Below are 15196 nucleotides of genomic sequence, written 5' to 3'. Positions count from 1 at the left end.
TATGCAAGGAGTTTCGATTAAAGGAGTGTGATTCCATTTACAAGGGAAAACAAGGAATTTTTTATTGTATTACACCATACGGTGTGTCAATCGCTTCTAAGTCGAGCCACTTCAATTGTAGGTTTGACCAATAGAAGGCTTCATAGCCATAAGGAGAAATGAGGTAGGGAGCCACAAAGTGACTTGTGCTATACTAGGAGCACATGGGAAAATGGTAGAGACCTAGATTATAAATGAAACAATTTCTTCTTTTTTTTTATTAAGTAACGAGTTACAAATCGTTTTGGGTATCGGATCGGTTAAGAAAACCTATAAACCAAGAGATGATCTTAACAAAATACATAACCGGTCATGTTGCTTAGGGCATTGTGCTTTTACCTTTGACTTTTCTTAGATCAAAGTTTGACATATGCTGGCCAGTGTTGACTTTTTGTGTATTGTGTTTTTACCGATCAACGCATAATAGAGAAATATTCATAGGTTGGCATAGGGTATTGTTTTGGTTATCCTTACAGAGGTTTGTTTATTATAAAGACTAGATCTCGGTCAATGAACTTAAGATTTGAGACTATATGAACATCTGCTCGAATCATAGAACTGGCCAGGCTTTTCAAGCAAAGTTTCTCATTATTATACGTGCACTCATAATAATAATTTGCCCTGCATTATTGTTCGGGCGCTTTCCAATTTCGAGCTCCTGGTTCAAGGAATCGACGTATTCATTTAGTTTCATTCTCGCATAACGAATATTAAGGAAAGTGAAAGTTTTAGCCTATTATTGAAGTTTTAAAGGATGGAATGGACGAGAGGGGTCCACTAGGTGTGTCATCGAGTTAGAAAGTTATGCGGAAGCTTTTTCTGGACGCCAAAAGAATAGTCCTCCAACCACTTAACATTGGACGCGTGGAAACACAACTTTGAGTCGTTAATCGTATAAGTATCCATCCACTTAAGGGTGCAAGCGGCTAATGCGGGAGCAAGGACTAGCGCATACATTCTGCAGTAGCGTGGCGATCGGGAGCCGATTTATTGTTTGTAGTGTTGAGGAAAAGTGCTCAGAGCAAGTGAATGTTGAGGATGACATCTTTGTAACATTAATATCCGTAACGTAAAATATTATGTATGTTATCTAAATGCAAATGCAATGAAAATGTTTTTAATGAGTCATTTAGTTATAGACTAGACACTCTAGTTCACTATAACCAATGGCTCTGATACCAATTTGTCACACCCCGCCAAGGCGGAAATGCGGGCGCGCGACCTTCATGGATAATCACAACTATTGATTAACGTGGTGATCCTACATGCGATGATATGCTTGTATATGCCCAAAAATATCTTCCTGAATTTAATAACCTGAAAAACATACTTAAAAGTCAACATATTGTTGGTGAGTTCATAGGTTTTAAATGCATGATTAAACCCGTTGTTTTGAGAATATTGAGTTCAAATATTTAAAATGTATAAAACAAGTAATGATTTTTCAAATATATGCTTTCATGATTAAAACATTTATCAAAAGCTTATGTTATCATGACAAAAACGAGCTTTAAAACTTGTTCATGTTTACGTAAATAAAACGTGGATTAAAAGTTATTTCTGTCTTCATGATTAAAATGTACACTAAAACTTATTTATGAAGTTGAAACCTTTGTTTATTATGAGTGTGTTTTCCCGATGAAAACGTTGTCCAAAAAGTCTACGTTTACGAACTTAAAAGCCCTTTTAGATATAGAAGTGAGTGTATGCAATGTAATATGATATATACAATAACCTAAACAAGATGGATAATCCTTCGTAGACTAGCTAAGAATACGAATTAATACATGACAATGAGCCTATAATCAAACCCAAATCCATATGTATGCCCGGTAACCGTGCCATCACGGTGTGAATTATAGAATATATGTTCTTATTAACACGTCGGTTAGAACGCCTTGTTTGCGGTGCGCGCATATAATGTATATGTGTGAACCCTTGGGTGGGCAAAAGTGAAATTGCACTAATTTTACCGTTATTTTACTAATTTCGTGAAAATAACGTTAAAAGTGGCGGAAGGTTAATCAGTCATCATGTGGTGGCGTTGATAGCCGAAAGACAAGGGTACATGCACCAATCGACCGGTGTGCCGATGGTTGAGTGTTATGTGCCTTATGTTCTAGGCTTGATGCAAAACTACTATCGAGCCGGGGGTCTCACCGGAAGCAGCCTCTCTATTTCTATGGGGTAGAGGTAAGGCTGTCTACATCTTACCCTCCTCAGACCCTACCATAGCTTTGCTATTGGTGGGATATACTGAGTACGATGATGATGATGATGAACACGTCGGTTAGAGCGACTAACCATGAGCGGGGGATCAATCCCGATAGTACTACCCACATATTCCTCGGCTAAACCCATAGTTAATGTGTGTGGTGTGTGAAGTCGTTGAATATGGGTGGAGATGGAATGTGTTTAAAATGCCTTTTTTTTCCTTGACTTCTCCATAATCCTCTTTGATGTAATATTCTAATAAGGTATGCTGTTAACCTATGATAATATTGCATGCTCCTAATTCCTTTCACTATCTTGTGCAAGTCATGTTTAACTTAAATCAAAAGAAGGGAAAGCATAAAAAGTCACAGGTTGGGTGGGGCCAAAAGAGAATAATTGTGAATAATGGTTGAAGTGTTTTCCTAAGGTTTGACTTGTGTGTCTTCCATTTTTATATAATAATTATTTGAGGTAGGCATCTTTGTTTAGTGAGTTCATTGTATTTTGTTTCTTACCATCATGCAGGCTAATATGGAGGTGTGTGTTTGATTTGAACAACACATGAATCGGTCAACACTTGCATGACTGATTTTCCATATGGTTTAGGTGTAGGCTATTTTGTCTGAGTTAGAGTAATTTGCTTAGATGACTTATTATTATTATTATTTGTTTAAATCTTTTACCTTAACAATTAAAATCTAACATAAAAAAAAGTTAATTTGTCTTCACTATGCTTCTCTGTAGTCATATTATTAGGAGACCATAGGCCTAAATAGTGGTTTACTCTTACATTTAGTCGTTACACGCATTCACTTACGTGAGTTTGTTTGTTAACCATAAAGTTTCGTTATGCTTTGATTATGTCGTGTGTGTGTATATATATATTTATATATATATATTAAAGATATCAATTTTACAATAAAATATAAAAGTTACATTTTACTATATAAAATACGGTATCACCAATCGTCGTGTTGAGTGTGTGTGACGCGGTAATTTCTATAATCACCAAACATGTATTATCTACGTGGACGCAGTTTGAGCTTTTCATGATTTAATTAACATGTATCTAATCGAGTGCATTTATTAAATGTAATTATGTCTAATTGTTGTTTAAGTATTGTACGGATATTGCGGGTTGTCACAAATTTGCTATATTTTGTTATATTTGTCTTATGAATATTGTTATGTGACATTTCGATGTTGTGAAATTAAATGGGCTTGTTAAATATTGTCGCTTTAAATAGTGTCATACGCTTATGTGCAATCGTTACATCCCGACATGTTCCGCCGCCTTTGGTCGGGGTGTGACATATAATGTGATGGTTCTACTAGCAATTATACAATTACACTTTTAACACTCAAAATTAAAAATAACAAAATAGATTATGAAACTGAAATCACCTGATATAAATGACCATGCAATGCAAAACTATGGCTCTTAAACACTCGTGCACACTCGTCTCATCCAAATACCAACCGAACAACCAAATCTACAAAGTCTCGAGACGTGTAGAAGCAAGCTTCTCACAAGTGTAAGACATAGGTCTTTTTAAGAGTTATGTAAAAATGATTTTTTATTAATTTTATAAAAATAATTACCGAGCCGAATTAATTAATTTCATAATAAATTTTGTTAAACTAATTAAAAATGTTAAAGACCTAACTCACTTTCGTAGGAATCACAATTGCATTTAGGGTATGCAACAAGCCCTTTAAACCCCCCGGTAGCCCGGGTGGACGAGTGAGGTCTCGTGAGGGTTTATTGTGAACTACACTCACAAAGTTCCAAATACAACAAAATATACACGTACCTGGATTAACCACAACAAAATAAACATGAAAGCACTTTGGGTAGCTTAACTGAAACCTCGTTTTCGGAAATCAGAATCCCAACTTTTCTCATGTGGTATCCCCACACTTAGCTTTTTCTATGATGGTACGCTTAAAATACAATTAGTAATATAAAAACTAAAACAAAATTCAAACTAAAAATATACAAAATGTACAATTACCACCCTTTTGAAACTCGTATGGCATTCAAGGTGGGCGTCTAGCTCGCTCACGTGCAACCTTCTCATTATAAGCACATTTAACTTCAATCGAATACTGCTAGTCTTCCGATTGTCTAGGATCTGGCCCGAACATCCTCAATCTCCACTCTCGATCAATCTGGTTGGGTGGATGTCTCACTTTCTTCTTCCTTGGTCGGTTACCTTTCTCTTCCACCTTCTCACTCTGTTGTTTCTCAAATCCCTTCTTATATATCCTGTCAATCACAAAACATTCCTCTTTTGTGTGATCCTTGTCCAAGGATACACACTTGTCAACAAGAGGGTTAGTAGCATTTTCAAACAATGATAACCGTTTATCATGGTCTCCACACTTGATTCCCAAAACCCCTGTTAGCACAATCAATTACCGCATATGTTGTGGCAAGGAATGGCCTACCCAATATGACTTGTGGTTGTATATTATTCACACATTTAGCATAGTCGAGTACAAGAAAGTCAACTGGGTAGCAAAATTCATCCACCTGAACCATTACGTTAGTCACAATGCCCCGAGGGAGTGTATGAGTTTGGTCCGCTAACACCACAGTTATGTTTACCCTTTCTAACGAGCCAAATTCATACTGATCATATAAAATACCGGGCATGATACTAACACATGCTCCAAGATCTAGAAGTGCCCGATCAGTTTTAAATTCCCCAATTTGAATTGATAAAAGTGACACTCCCAGGTCTTGGAGCTTATTTGAGTTGATGTTATTTTCCATCTCATCAAATCTTATGTTGGTCAATTTTACCCATTAAACATTTATCACATGAAAATTTTTCACAAAAAGATGTTTCATTTGATTTTAATTCTGAATTATTTTGGAAAATTGTTTCATTTTACCAACACAAATACTATCATCACTAACATCTTCCACCACTCCTTCAACAAACTGTGGTGGTTAATCAATTTCAACACTAGAAATTTCAAAATTAGGTAAAAGACTTACCGCATTGATGTGCACATTGTTTCCCTTTTTAGAGCTTGAACAAAAATGTTGCGGGTTTACTGTGGCGGCACTCGGTAGCTGACCCACAATTTTATGCAATTTAGCCATGTAGGAGGCTAGCTGACCAATCTGTTTTGCCATTTCTTCTAAAGATTTATCTCTTAACTCGAACTGCCTTTGATTGTCTTTGTGATTATCTGTCACTATGCAAAGCATCCAACTTCGAGTGTACCGACTCGTCTGAATTACCAGAGGACCCTTTTTGTTGTTCCTGATTCTGGTCACCCGATGAACTACCACGATAACCATATCTTTTATAACCCCGAATGTTGTTCAGATTATCCGGACCCTGCTGATAACCACCCTAACGGTAATTACTTTACTGTCGAAATTGGCTGGAACCTTGAAAGTTCGGGTTTGAATGACCCGCTGCATTCCCGTATTTGAAATTCGGGTGATTTCTCAAGTCGGGGTGGTATGTGTTTGAATTGAACCCCTAACTTTTGGAATCCCCATAAGCATAATTAACCCCTTTGGGATCCTCCTCGTCTTCATACTCAGGGCAATCATCTACTGTGTACCCAAGTTCCCCACAATCTTCACAAACCGGAAACTTTACCCCGACTTTACCAACCTCCTTTTTACCCTTATTTTTCAAAAATATATAGGTATTTCTAATATTATCTCATATTTTTTAGATAAGATTACAAGAATTATAAACATATACAACTCAAATATATACATAGATAATATTAATTCTATTACACCCCCGTCGTCAAAGCTGGAGGAGGTTGTATGTTGAGACTGGAGCGGAAGTTATCAAAAAGAATCTTATGGAGACATTTGGTGAAAATGTCCGTGATATGGTATCACGAGGGTACATGAACTAAACTTGTTCACGGACAAAGTGTATCCAGCTCGATGTGTTTAGTACGTTGGTGTTGAACTAGATTGCCGGAGAGGTAGATAGAACTGAAGTTATCACAATAAATGGTTGTGGCACGTGATGAAGGTTTATGTAGCTATAATAGGAGATTCCAGCCAATATATTTCGGCCACGCCATAGCAACTTTCCTGTATACAGCTTTCGCACCGGAAGCATGAAACGGTTGATTGACGTTTGGAAGAACATGAAATAAGGTTATCTCCAAGATAGATGCAGTAACCAAATGTAGATCGACATGATCAGGGCATCCGACCCAATCGGCGTTGGTGTAGGTTCGTAGAGAAAATGATTGTAAAGGCCCAAGAGTAATCCCCATATGAAGCCGTTCCTTAGAGGTACCGTAGAATACATGTGAGAGCGTGCCATTGAAATATTTTAAGTGAGTGCATGTGGATAAATCTGTTGAACAAAATACAAAGTATCTAGACGGGTAAACCGTAAATGTAAGATATTGAAGAGCACCTACCAAGCTTCTAAACAACGTTGAATCATCAAAAACTTTGTAGTCATGGTTACTCAGTTTAGCCTTGGTATCAACTGGTGTGGGAACTGATTTCCGATGTTGCACACCATCTCGATGAATAATGTTATCTGTATAAGCCCGTTGAGATTGAAACATATGGTCGTCCTTTCTAGAAACATTAATGCCCAAAAAATAACTTATAGGACCAAGATCCTTCATAGCGAATTAATTTGCTAAAGAAGCCATTAAAGTAACTAGTAAGTGATCCGATGACGTGGTAAGAATAATAAGCAAATAAAGAGTTGTCACATCTACTTTGTACGAATCCCATTGTAGAAACAAAATCGGTTAATCGTTACCACGCACGTGGCGCTTGCTTGAGGCCATATAGTGACTTTTTACGAAGACATAAATGAACTGGATAATGTTGATGTCGAGGACACATAGGTTGATACATATAAATAGTCTCGTTAAGCGTGTCGTGTAAGAATGCATTAGTGACATCAAGTTGATGTATCGGCTATGATTGTGCTAAAGTAAGAGATAATGTCGTGTGAATGGTAGTTGGCTTAACAACCGGGCTAAATGTTTTTCAATAGAGAGAACATAATATTAAAGAAGGTGAAGATAGTGTTTCTGTGAAAATTAGAGTTTGGCCTGAAATTGGTGTGAAGTATATTTGGAATCGATCAAACCGATGAGACTGGTATTTTAATTTAATTTTGATTTGTTATATTAAGAAGAAATCTAGAAGTTGAATGTAATTTAATTTTACTTTGAATTATTCTATTAGTAAGAACTTATGAAAATGTATGTTATTTATGGAAAATATTATTTACTTTAATTTTGAATTATTTTATTAACAAGAAATTATGAAAATGCATGTTATTTATAGAAATAAATCTTGTTCTAATATATATAATAATAAATATTATTGGGTTATCCAAATATAATTATTCTATAAGAATATTTAAATGGAAATTACAAATATGTTATTTATTAGATGTATTATGTAACGTCTCAGAAAATTTCTTATTTATTTTGGGTTAAAAATATCAATTTTGAATGTCGAATGACCCACAAATATGTATTTTAATAAATATGGTAGAAATGTTTCCCGCGTAAAGCCTAGGCATTTTTTTCTTTGGACTTCATGATCCACCATTTTTTTCTTTGGACGGATCGGGCCTTCAAGTTCGTTATATAACAGCGGGAACCATTCGGCAATGTCATCGTCCGTAGACGAAGAGCTATCACTGTCTAACGGAAATGAGTTTCACGGAAATTCCATATTTTTTTGTTTTGAATGAAGTAGAAGATTGAGAGTGTTTTGAATTGGATTGAAATGGTTATTTATTTATATTGTTTATTATTTTTTTATTAAATCCCCCCCTAACGGTCAAAAAATCCCCAACGTTCAAATTTTCTTGGTTCCATACACGTGATGGCCACCACCGGCGACGGTGTTTGTCAAATAAATTTACCTAACTAGTGGCAATGGTGATTCCCAAATTTACCGGTGTTGGGTTACAGAACTAGTTTTCTGTCAAATAAATTTGATCTTATTTAAATTTTTTGGTTGTGATCTAAGATCTTATATGGCATTCCAAGTGTAGAATTGACTTTTCTCCGTCAATATAGTTTTTCTCACGTATGCTTTTTTCTAAACCTATTAGTTGTAAATGAATCCTTAAATCATACAAAATCTTGAATCAATATTTGAGTTTCTTCTAAATCAACTTTCTTCTACATTAATTTTTTTTCAATGAATTGATTTTAATTGCGACCTCAAGTTGATTTTAATTTCTTCTAGATCAACTTTTTTATCGTCTATGAAAAATTTCCTAATGAATTTTTCAATTACTAAATAAATAATTTCAGCTCACTTTCAGACAAATGAATTAATATTTAATTTAATAATAATAATAATAATAATATATTATCGAAGAAAGAAGACAACAAAAGCAAACCAATCTCCAACGCAGATCTATCTCCATCCAACGGCCATAATCCACGATCCGACCACTTCATTCTTATTGGCCATAACACCTCCCTCAAACTACTATATAAACAAACCAAACCCTTTATTAATTCCACATCTACCTTTACCTTTACCCATCTCTTTATTAATATTATTAATTATTATTCTCTCCGTCATCTTCACCGTTAAATCAACCGTCGTTCATCGGAATCAACGAATGGCCGGAAGAGGCAAAACCCTAGCATCCTCAGGAGTCGCCAAGAAGGCCACTTCACGGAGTAGCAAAGCCGGTCTTCAGTTCCCCGTTGGCCGTATCGCTCGGTTCTTGAAAGCCGGCAAGTACGCCGAGCGTGTCGGGGCCGGCGCGCCTGTCTACCTTGCCGCCGTGCTTGAATACCTTGCCGCCGAAGTAAGTTTCACTATCATTCTCCACATCTGGTTAATTGAAAATTTTCAATTAGGGTTTCTAGGGTTTGGTTAAATTAGGGTTTTTTTTTTTCTAATTGTGAAATTGGTTTCATTCAGGTGTTGGAATTGGCTGGAAATGCTGCGAGGGATAACAAGAAGACTAGAATTGTGCCGAGACACATTCAATTGGCGGTTAGAAATGATGAAGAGCTTAGTAAGCTGCTTGGTGACGTCACCATTGCTAATGGCGGTGTGATGCCGAACATTCATAACCTCCTGTTGCCGAAGAAGGCGCCTGGGTCTTCGAAGTCGGCTGCTGCTGATGATGAATAGAGAGATTTGGAATGGAAAAAGTGGGTTTGTTTGGAAGTTAGGGCTTGTTGTGATCTTGTTTTTGGGTATTCAATCTTTGTTTTAAATTCAATGAAAATCTCTGTGTTGAATTGAATCTATTATTGATGTTCACATAATTTCTAAAATAATCAAAGAAACTGAAAACATTCTCAAACCTTTAATCAGAGCCATTATTTTCTTCTGTTCTTTTTGCATCAGTGTAACATTCTTCTCAGCAGTCTCCACAGTATTTGTTAAAATCATCTAAAAGTTATCACCTTCTGAGTCATCTGATTGCAGTTCCAAGACATGAACTTAAGTGTGACATGACTTGGGTAGTCGTGTTGGGTTTATGACCAGTGTGAAATTAGATTTGGAGGAAGGCATATGTTTTGAATTAGGGTTTGTTTTGATCTTCTTGTTGGTATTGAATATGTGTTTTAAGTAGTTACTTATGGTTAGGGTTTTAACTAAATTATGTCTATAACTATTAAATTCAATGTAAAACTCCTTGTTGAATCCAAGATTGATGTCTACATAACTTGATTCAATCAAACCTACTCTGCTTTCTGTGTTGGGATGGGCGGCAATGGCGGCATTGTATCGCCACTTCCCACCTGATCCAGTTGCAAATCAACAACTTTCTGATCGATTCCGCCTAAATCTTTCTTCTTTAGTGGTTTAATTGGAGCAGCTTGAATCTCTTTCACAACTCTTTCTAATATAATCAAAAAATCTCTTACAACCGTAAACAATCTCAACCCTTCATCTTTCCCACAGTTTCCATGAAAGTAATCTGCTGTACTTTTAATCAGAGCCATTATCCTCTTTTCTTGTTCTTGCATCCATGTAACATCCTTCTCAGCAGTCTCCACAAAAGCAGTTAAAATCATCCAAAACTCATCGCCTTCTGCATCATCTGATTGCAGTTCAAGGTTCTTCATATCCGTGTTTAATGATTCACGGGCCTTAATGAGCCCGCTTCCAAGTTTAGAAACCGAACTTGTTAACGCGTCTGCATCGATAATGGCTGCTTTTGTCACATTCTCAAGCTCATCGCTTAAACCTGAGACCACCTCAAGCCCGAGTCTGCAATAATGTTCTTCTGTTTCTGGATTGGAAGGATCTAGATCTTTGGTTTCTATGTTGGGGATGGTTTTGTTTCCCTCTTTGGCGGCTCGGACGGCGCGTATGCCTTCGCCTCGCATGATTTCTTGGACGACAAAGTGGAGAAGGGTGGTCTTGCCATCTATTCCTTTGACGTCTAAGAGTTTTAAGAGTGTGTCGAGTTTGAATGCTTTTGCACAGCCGCGAAATGTTCCCACGTTCATTCGGTTACCGGTTTTTAGAACGGCTTCTAGTAGTTTGAGGAATAGTCGGCTTTTTTTGAGTTCCAAACATGCAGCCTATGAAGTAAATCATAAAAATCAGCAGTTGTTTATCTAGAAGTGTACAGTAGGGCCAACCCATTTTATAAGATAATTAAGCCCACACATAACACATTTATAATTGAGTTAACCCGTTTAAGGGTTCTAAAAAGAATTATGGGGGTGTTTGGTATTGCTTATTTTTATCAACTTATAACTTATTAACTTTTTAAAAAGTAATATGGTGTTTGGGATTGCTTATATTATGAGAGGAAAAGTTTCATAAGTTACAATGTTGTAACTTATTAACTTAATGAAAAGTTATAAGGAGGTAAAATAAGGAATCCCAAACACCCCTGTATTTGGATTTTAGAACCCATAAGATAGGTCAACCCACACACGACACGTTTCATAAATGAGTTAACCTGTTTAAGGTTTCTAAAAAGAATTATATTTGGACTTCGGAATCCATAAGATAGGTCAACCCACCCCCGTCAGTTTTCATAAACGAGTCAACTCGTTTAAGTGTTCTTAAAAGAATTATATTTGGATTTAAGATGGAATTACTTAAAAAGCGTTAAAATTTAAAATCTAATTATTATGACACCAGTTAGAAAGTAATGTGTCATTAACTAGGTTTGATACAAACCAAACAAATATATGGGTTGGGTCAGGCACAGGTTGAAGAATTCAGCCAGCGAACCCAACACGAAAGACTCCTACACTACAGAGGTGGAAAGGAGTGCTCAGTTGGGTTAAGTACTTAAGCAACTGGTCAAACTTGGTTTACACGACCCATTATGATTGACAGGTAACTCGACCTGTTTGACCGGATTGAAACTGACACTCCGACAGCTATAATAACCTTGAAGTCTAACCTCTAAAGTTTCAAATGATTCTTTGATATTATCTTCCTCATCTTGAAGTGTGCACATGAACAACAGAGATTCAAGCCTTTTAAACGCAAAAGGTATTTCAACCAGTGCTTTCAAAAATCTTTCTGCCGGTCCAAGCCTACTAAGATCCCCACCATACAGCCTTAGTTTCAGTTCTTCTTCACTGGTTGGCGCCATTTTCAGCAAAGTTTGAACTATTTCTATAGGCAGCTCATTTCCTGATCAAAATTAGCAATAAATTTAAAATCTTTATCCAACAGTATTGTAAAGAGAGAAATAATTACCTTCTATAAGTGCAGCGGTAACTTCTTTTGTGGTCACATTTAAAGCTTTTAAAAGTATAGACAAGTTTTGTGCTTTCTTTGGATCAATTATTTTAACAAAATGAGTTTGTTGTTCTTTTGCTGGAGCGGTTTTTGTGTCTTGATTGTCTTTTCCTGGTGCTTGATAGCCGAATAAACTTTCAATCATTTCTTCATTAAACCTAGTGATTATTATGAGATTTCTTAATATAATAAAGTTTACATAAAGATGATTAGATTTTTAAAACAGTGAGAAGAAAACAACTTACTGAAATGATCCTGATTTAATCTTATCCCAAACCATTTGTTGATCGGATTTAGCCATAACTTTATCCCAGAAGAACGGTTTTAACCGAGCTTTAGAAGCCTCAGCTGGATCGGGACCTGCACCTGCACGACGTGGTGGTCTGATGCTTGCACCCAGTCTTCGAGGTGGCGGTGGGGGACCGGGCCCACTTATATTTCCTCCAGGTTTTGGTGGTGGCGGTGGCGGTGCTCCTCCTCCAGTAGGTGGCGGTGGCGGTGGTTGAGTTGCTGTTTGTGGCACTGGAGGTGGTGGAGTTGCTGTTTGTGACACAGGAGGTGGTTGAGTTGCTGTTTGCACTGGAGGTGGTTGAGTTGTTTGTGGCGCTGGAGGCGGTGGAGTTGCTACTTGAGGCGGTGGGTTGGGGGTGGAAGGGGCGGCAGCTACCGGAGAGAAAGTTTGGGGAGCAGTGGCAGGAGAAATAGGAGCCGCTGTAGCGGTGACAGCAGCGACAGCGGGAGAAGAAACGGGAGAAACACCGACATTGACTGGCGGTTGTAGTGGAGACGATTCTGCCCCTCCGACAGGAGAGTCGGTCTTTCCACCCGAAGGCAGAACAGAAATTTCCATCTTTCGGGTAGGGCGTAAAGATGATTCTGCCCTTGCAGCTCTCGGCTTCAAAGTATGTCTTAATGACGATTGCACCCTTCCAGCCTGCGGGTGCACATTAGCATCCAGAGCCGCCTTCAAGTGGGGCCCAGTATCAACACTGACTTGCTCATCCATCTGCTCCTCTATATTTCCACTTTTACCTTCCGACTTCTTTGAACCACCTAAACGTTTTAACCCGACCCATCTTAGAAAAAGAAGCCAATATAGAAACACGTATGAATGAATATAGGCTAAATAGTATATGGTTTATGTTATTATGTACCACCAGTTGAATTCTTGCCCATACTTGACCTGAGAAGGGTCTTTTCGTCATTTTGAGTGCCAGCAACACCAAAATTCCTAATGTAACAGTAAAAAAGGAGGCCAGCAACACAAAGTGTGACAACTGCAGTAATGACTACAACAACAATAACTGTTCCTTGGCTAACTGTTTCACCTAACCTGCGTCTTCCAGAAGAGTCATTTGGTTTGTGTATAAAAGACACCAAATACTCTATATACCACTTTCTTGTAAGTTTATCTTTTCTGGATTTTGTTGACACGACTCGTTTGTCTTTTAAGCAGTCTAGTATGGTTTTCTTGACATGAGGATCTTGGAAATCTTCGATGGAATAACCCAATTCTGCTCCACAGCTCACCAATAATAGTTCTACCTGCAGGTAATCAACTTCATCAGATCTTAACTACCAGCAAATTTCAGCACAAGATTTGACTTTAAGATGGTAGTCTGATAGAACCCGGAAATCGAATGCTTGATTTTATTGGAAAGATAAAGATAGTTGGCCCGATTCGAGAGGGGCTATTGCTAATCTCCAGTTTAACCAATTCGAGATGGTAAGTCTCCAATTACAAAATAAGATTTTTGATAGATAACACTTGAGCGAGAATTACAAAGAAAGACAAAGACAAGCCAATGCTAGCTAGAAACTGTGTCAAAGGGTGTTTAGACGGGAACTGGATAGTCATTAAATGCAAATAACAAGCAAAGGAAGAGTAATATGATTAACCTGCTATACAGACTGTATGTAAACAATACGGGTTGTATGTAATCATTAGAAGAAAATTTTAGAAAGTTTATAACATGCATAGGAAAATCTCAGATGGAGACATCGATTAAAGTTCTAAAATTATTGTCGTTTAGTTTAAATTTTGGAACTTCCAATGCATATGTAAACAAGATCTAGGGAAATAAAAGTTTTATTTTCCGCCGCTTTGTCTGTATCAGTCGGTCATGTTAAGCCTCATCCGGGTGGGGTGTGACAATGATGAGTTGCCCCTGCATCAGCAACAAAAAGAACTCTAATCCTAACCTTTATTTATTACATGCAAATGCAGAATAAACGTAGACTTGTTTGAAACTACTAAAGGAATTAAGATGATTAAACGAGCACCAAATTCCTATGTGAACTGATTTGCATGTAATGATCTTAGTTCGTTTAGTTCAGGCATTTTCACAAACACCTGGTGGGCACTAATGTCTGATTTTTTATAATGTACATGATAAATGAAGGTAAAAGTATATATGAGTAATAAATACCGTGTCATGATCCATTGGTTCATCGTCCCAATCAAGAGTTGGTTTTTGGTGATCTGTGTCTGAATCTACTACTACTACTACTACAGCAGCAGCTGCTTCTGCCAAAGGGGAAAACAGAATGATAATAACAAGTGACATGATTAAAACCAGCCCTTTGGCGCGCATTCTTTCTTGAAACATGAATTCGAATCATTTCAACCAACAAAACCAAAAGAACATGACCCCAGATCATCGCCAACTGAGGTTTTGTTAAGAAATAATCCAACACTAGGGTTCAAATTCTTTGTTGTCCAGCAAGAAAAAACCTAAATTGGCCCTCATTTTGTCTAATTTAACAATAAAAATGATCAATTAACGGCCTTTCCCGCTCAATTTGCATTCTTCTTCACGTCCGCAATGTTAACAAAAAGAAAGTAAAACCCCACGGCGGTCGTGGTTATGACACCGGTGGCCGTTGACGGGGAAAGCATAAATTAACGGCCGGAATCCGTCGATCGTTTTCTCCCGTTTTCCTTTTGGCCGTGCGTTTCTTTATGCTTCCTACATGGGTCATGGGTATACAAATTTATTAATCAATTCATAAGTTAAGTTAATGAATATACCTTTAAAAACTTTGTATTATCCATTTAGGAAATAAATAATTAAAACAATTACTTTGCGTACTACTATAATATGCTAATAGCCAACTAGGCATGAGCAAATGGTAATGGGTTTCGGTATCTATATGATACCGACTTTTTGAGGTTACACGGTCGATACAGTATTGGTATTTTTCCAAATTTTTCAT

The 15196-nt window shown here is 37.2% G+C and overlaps 2 protein-coding genes across 2 annotated transcripts; one reads left to right on the top strand and one right to left on the bottom strand.

Annotated features, from left to right (window-relative positions):
- The first annotated feature begins 8814 nt into the window (after positions 1 to 8814).
- Positions 8815 to 9468, top strand: LOC143545201 (putative histone H2A.3). The gene is made up of 2 exons (XM_077037125.1): positions 8815 to 9059; positions 9176 to 9468. The coding sequence occupies exons 1-2, from the start codon at positions 8868 to 8870 to the stop codon at positions 9389 to 9391; spliced, it is 408 nt and encodes a 135-aa protein (XP_076893240.1). The 5' UTR covers positions 8815 to 8867; the 3' UTR covers positions 9392 to 9468.
- Positions 9469 to 9784: 316 nt separating this feature from the next.
- On the bottom strand, positions 9785 to 14547 carry LOC143545212 (uncharacterized). Its single transcript, XM_077037136.1, has 6 exons — positions 14410 to 14547; positions 13135 to 13525; positions 12226 to 13033; positions 11939 to 12138; positions 11637 to 11872; positions 9785 to 10797 (listed from the first exon to the last, which is right to left on the bottom strand). Exons 1-6 carry the CDS (start codon positions 14545 to 14547, stop codon positions 9949 to 9951), a joined length of 2622 nt encoding a protein of 873 aa, XP_076893251.1. The 3' UTR covers positions 9785 to 9948.
- Between the last annotated feature and the right edge of the window lie 649 nt (positions 14548 to 15196).

This window comes from Bidens hawaiensis, unplaced genomic scaffold, assembly GCF_021521415.1.
Source record: "Bidens hawaiensis isolate Kalapana, Puna unplaced genomic scaffold, B.hawaiensis_p1.1 tig00013870_1, whole genome shotgun sequence".
NCBI classification, from domain to species: domain Eukaryota; kingdom Viridiplantae; phylum Streptophyta; class Magnoliopsida; order Asterales; family Asteraceae; genus Bidens; species Bidens hawaiensis.
This window is presented reverse-complemented; position numbering and strand designations above follow the sequence as displayed.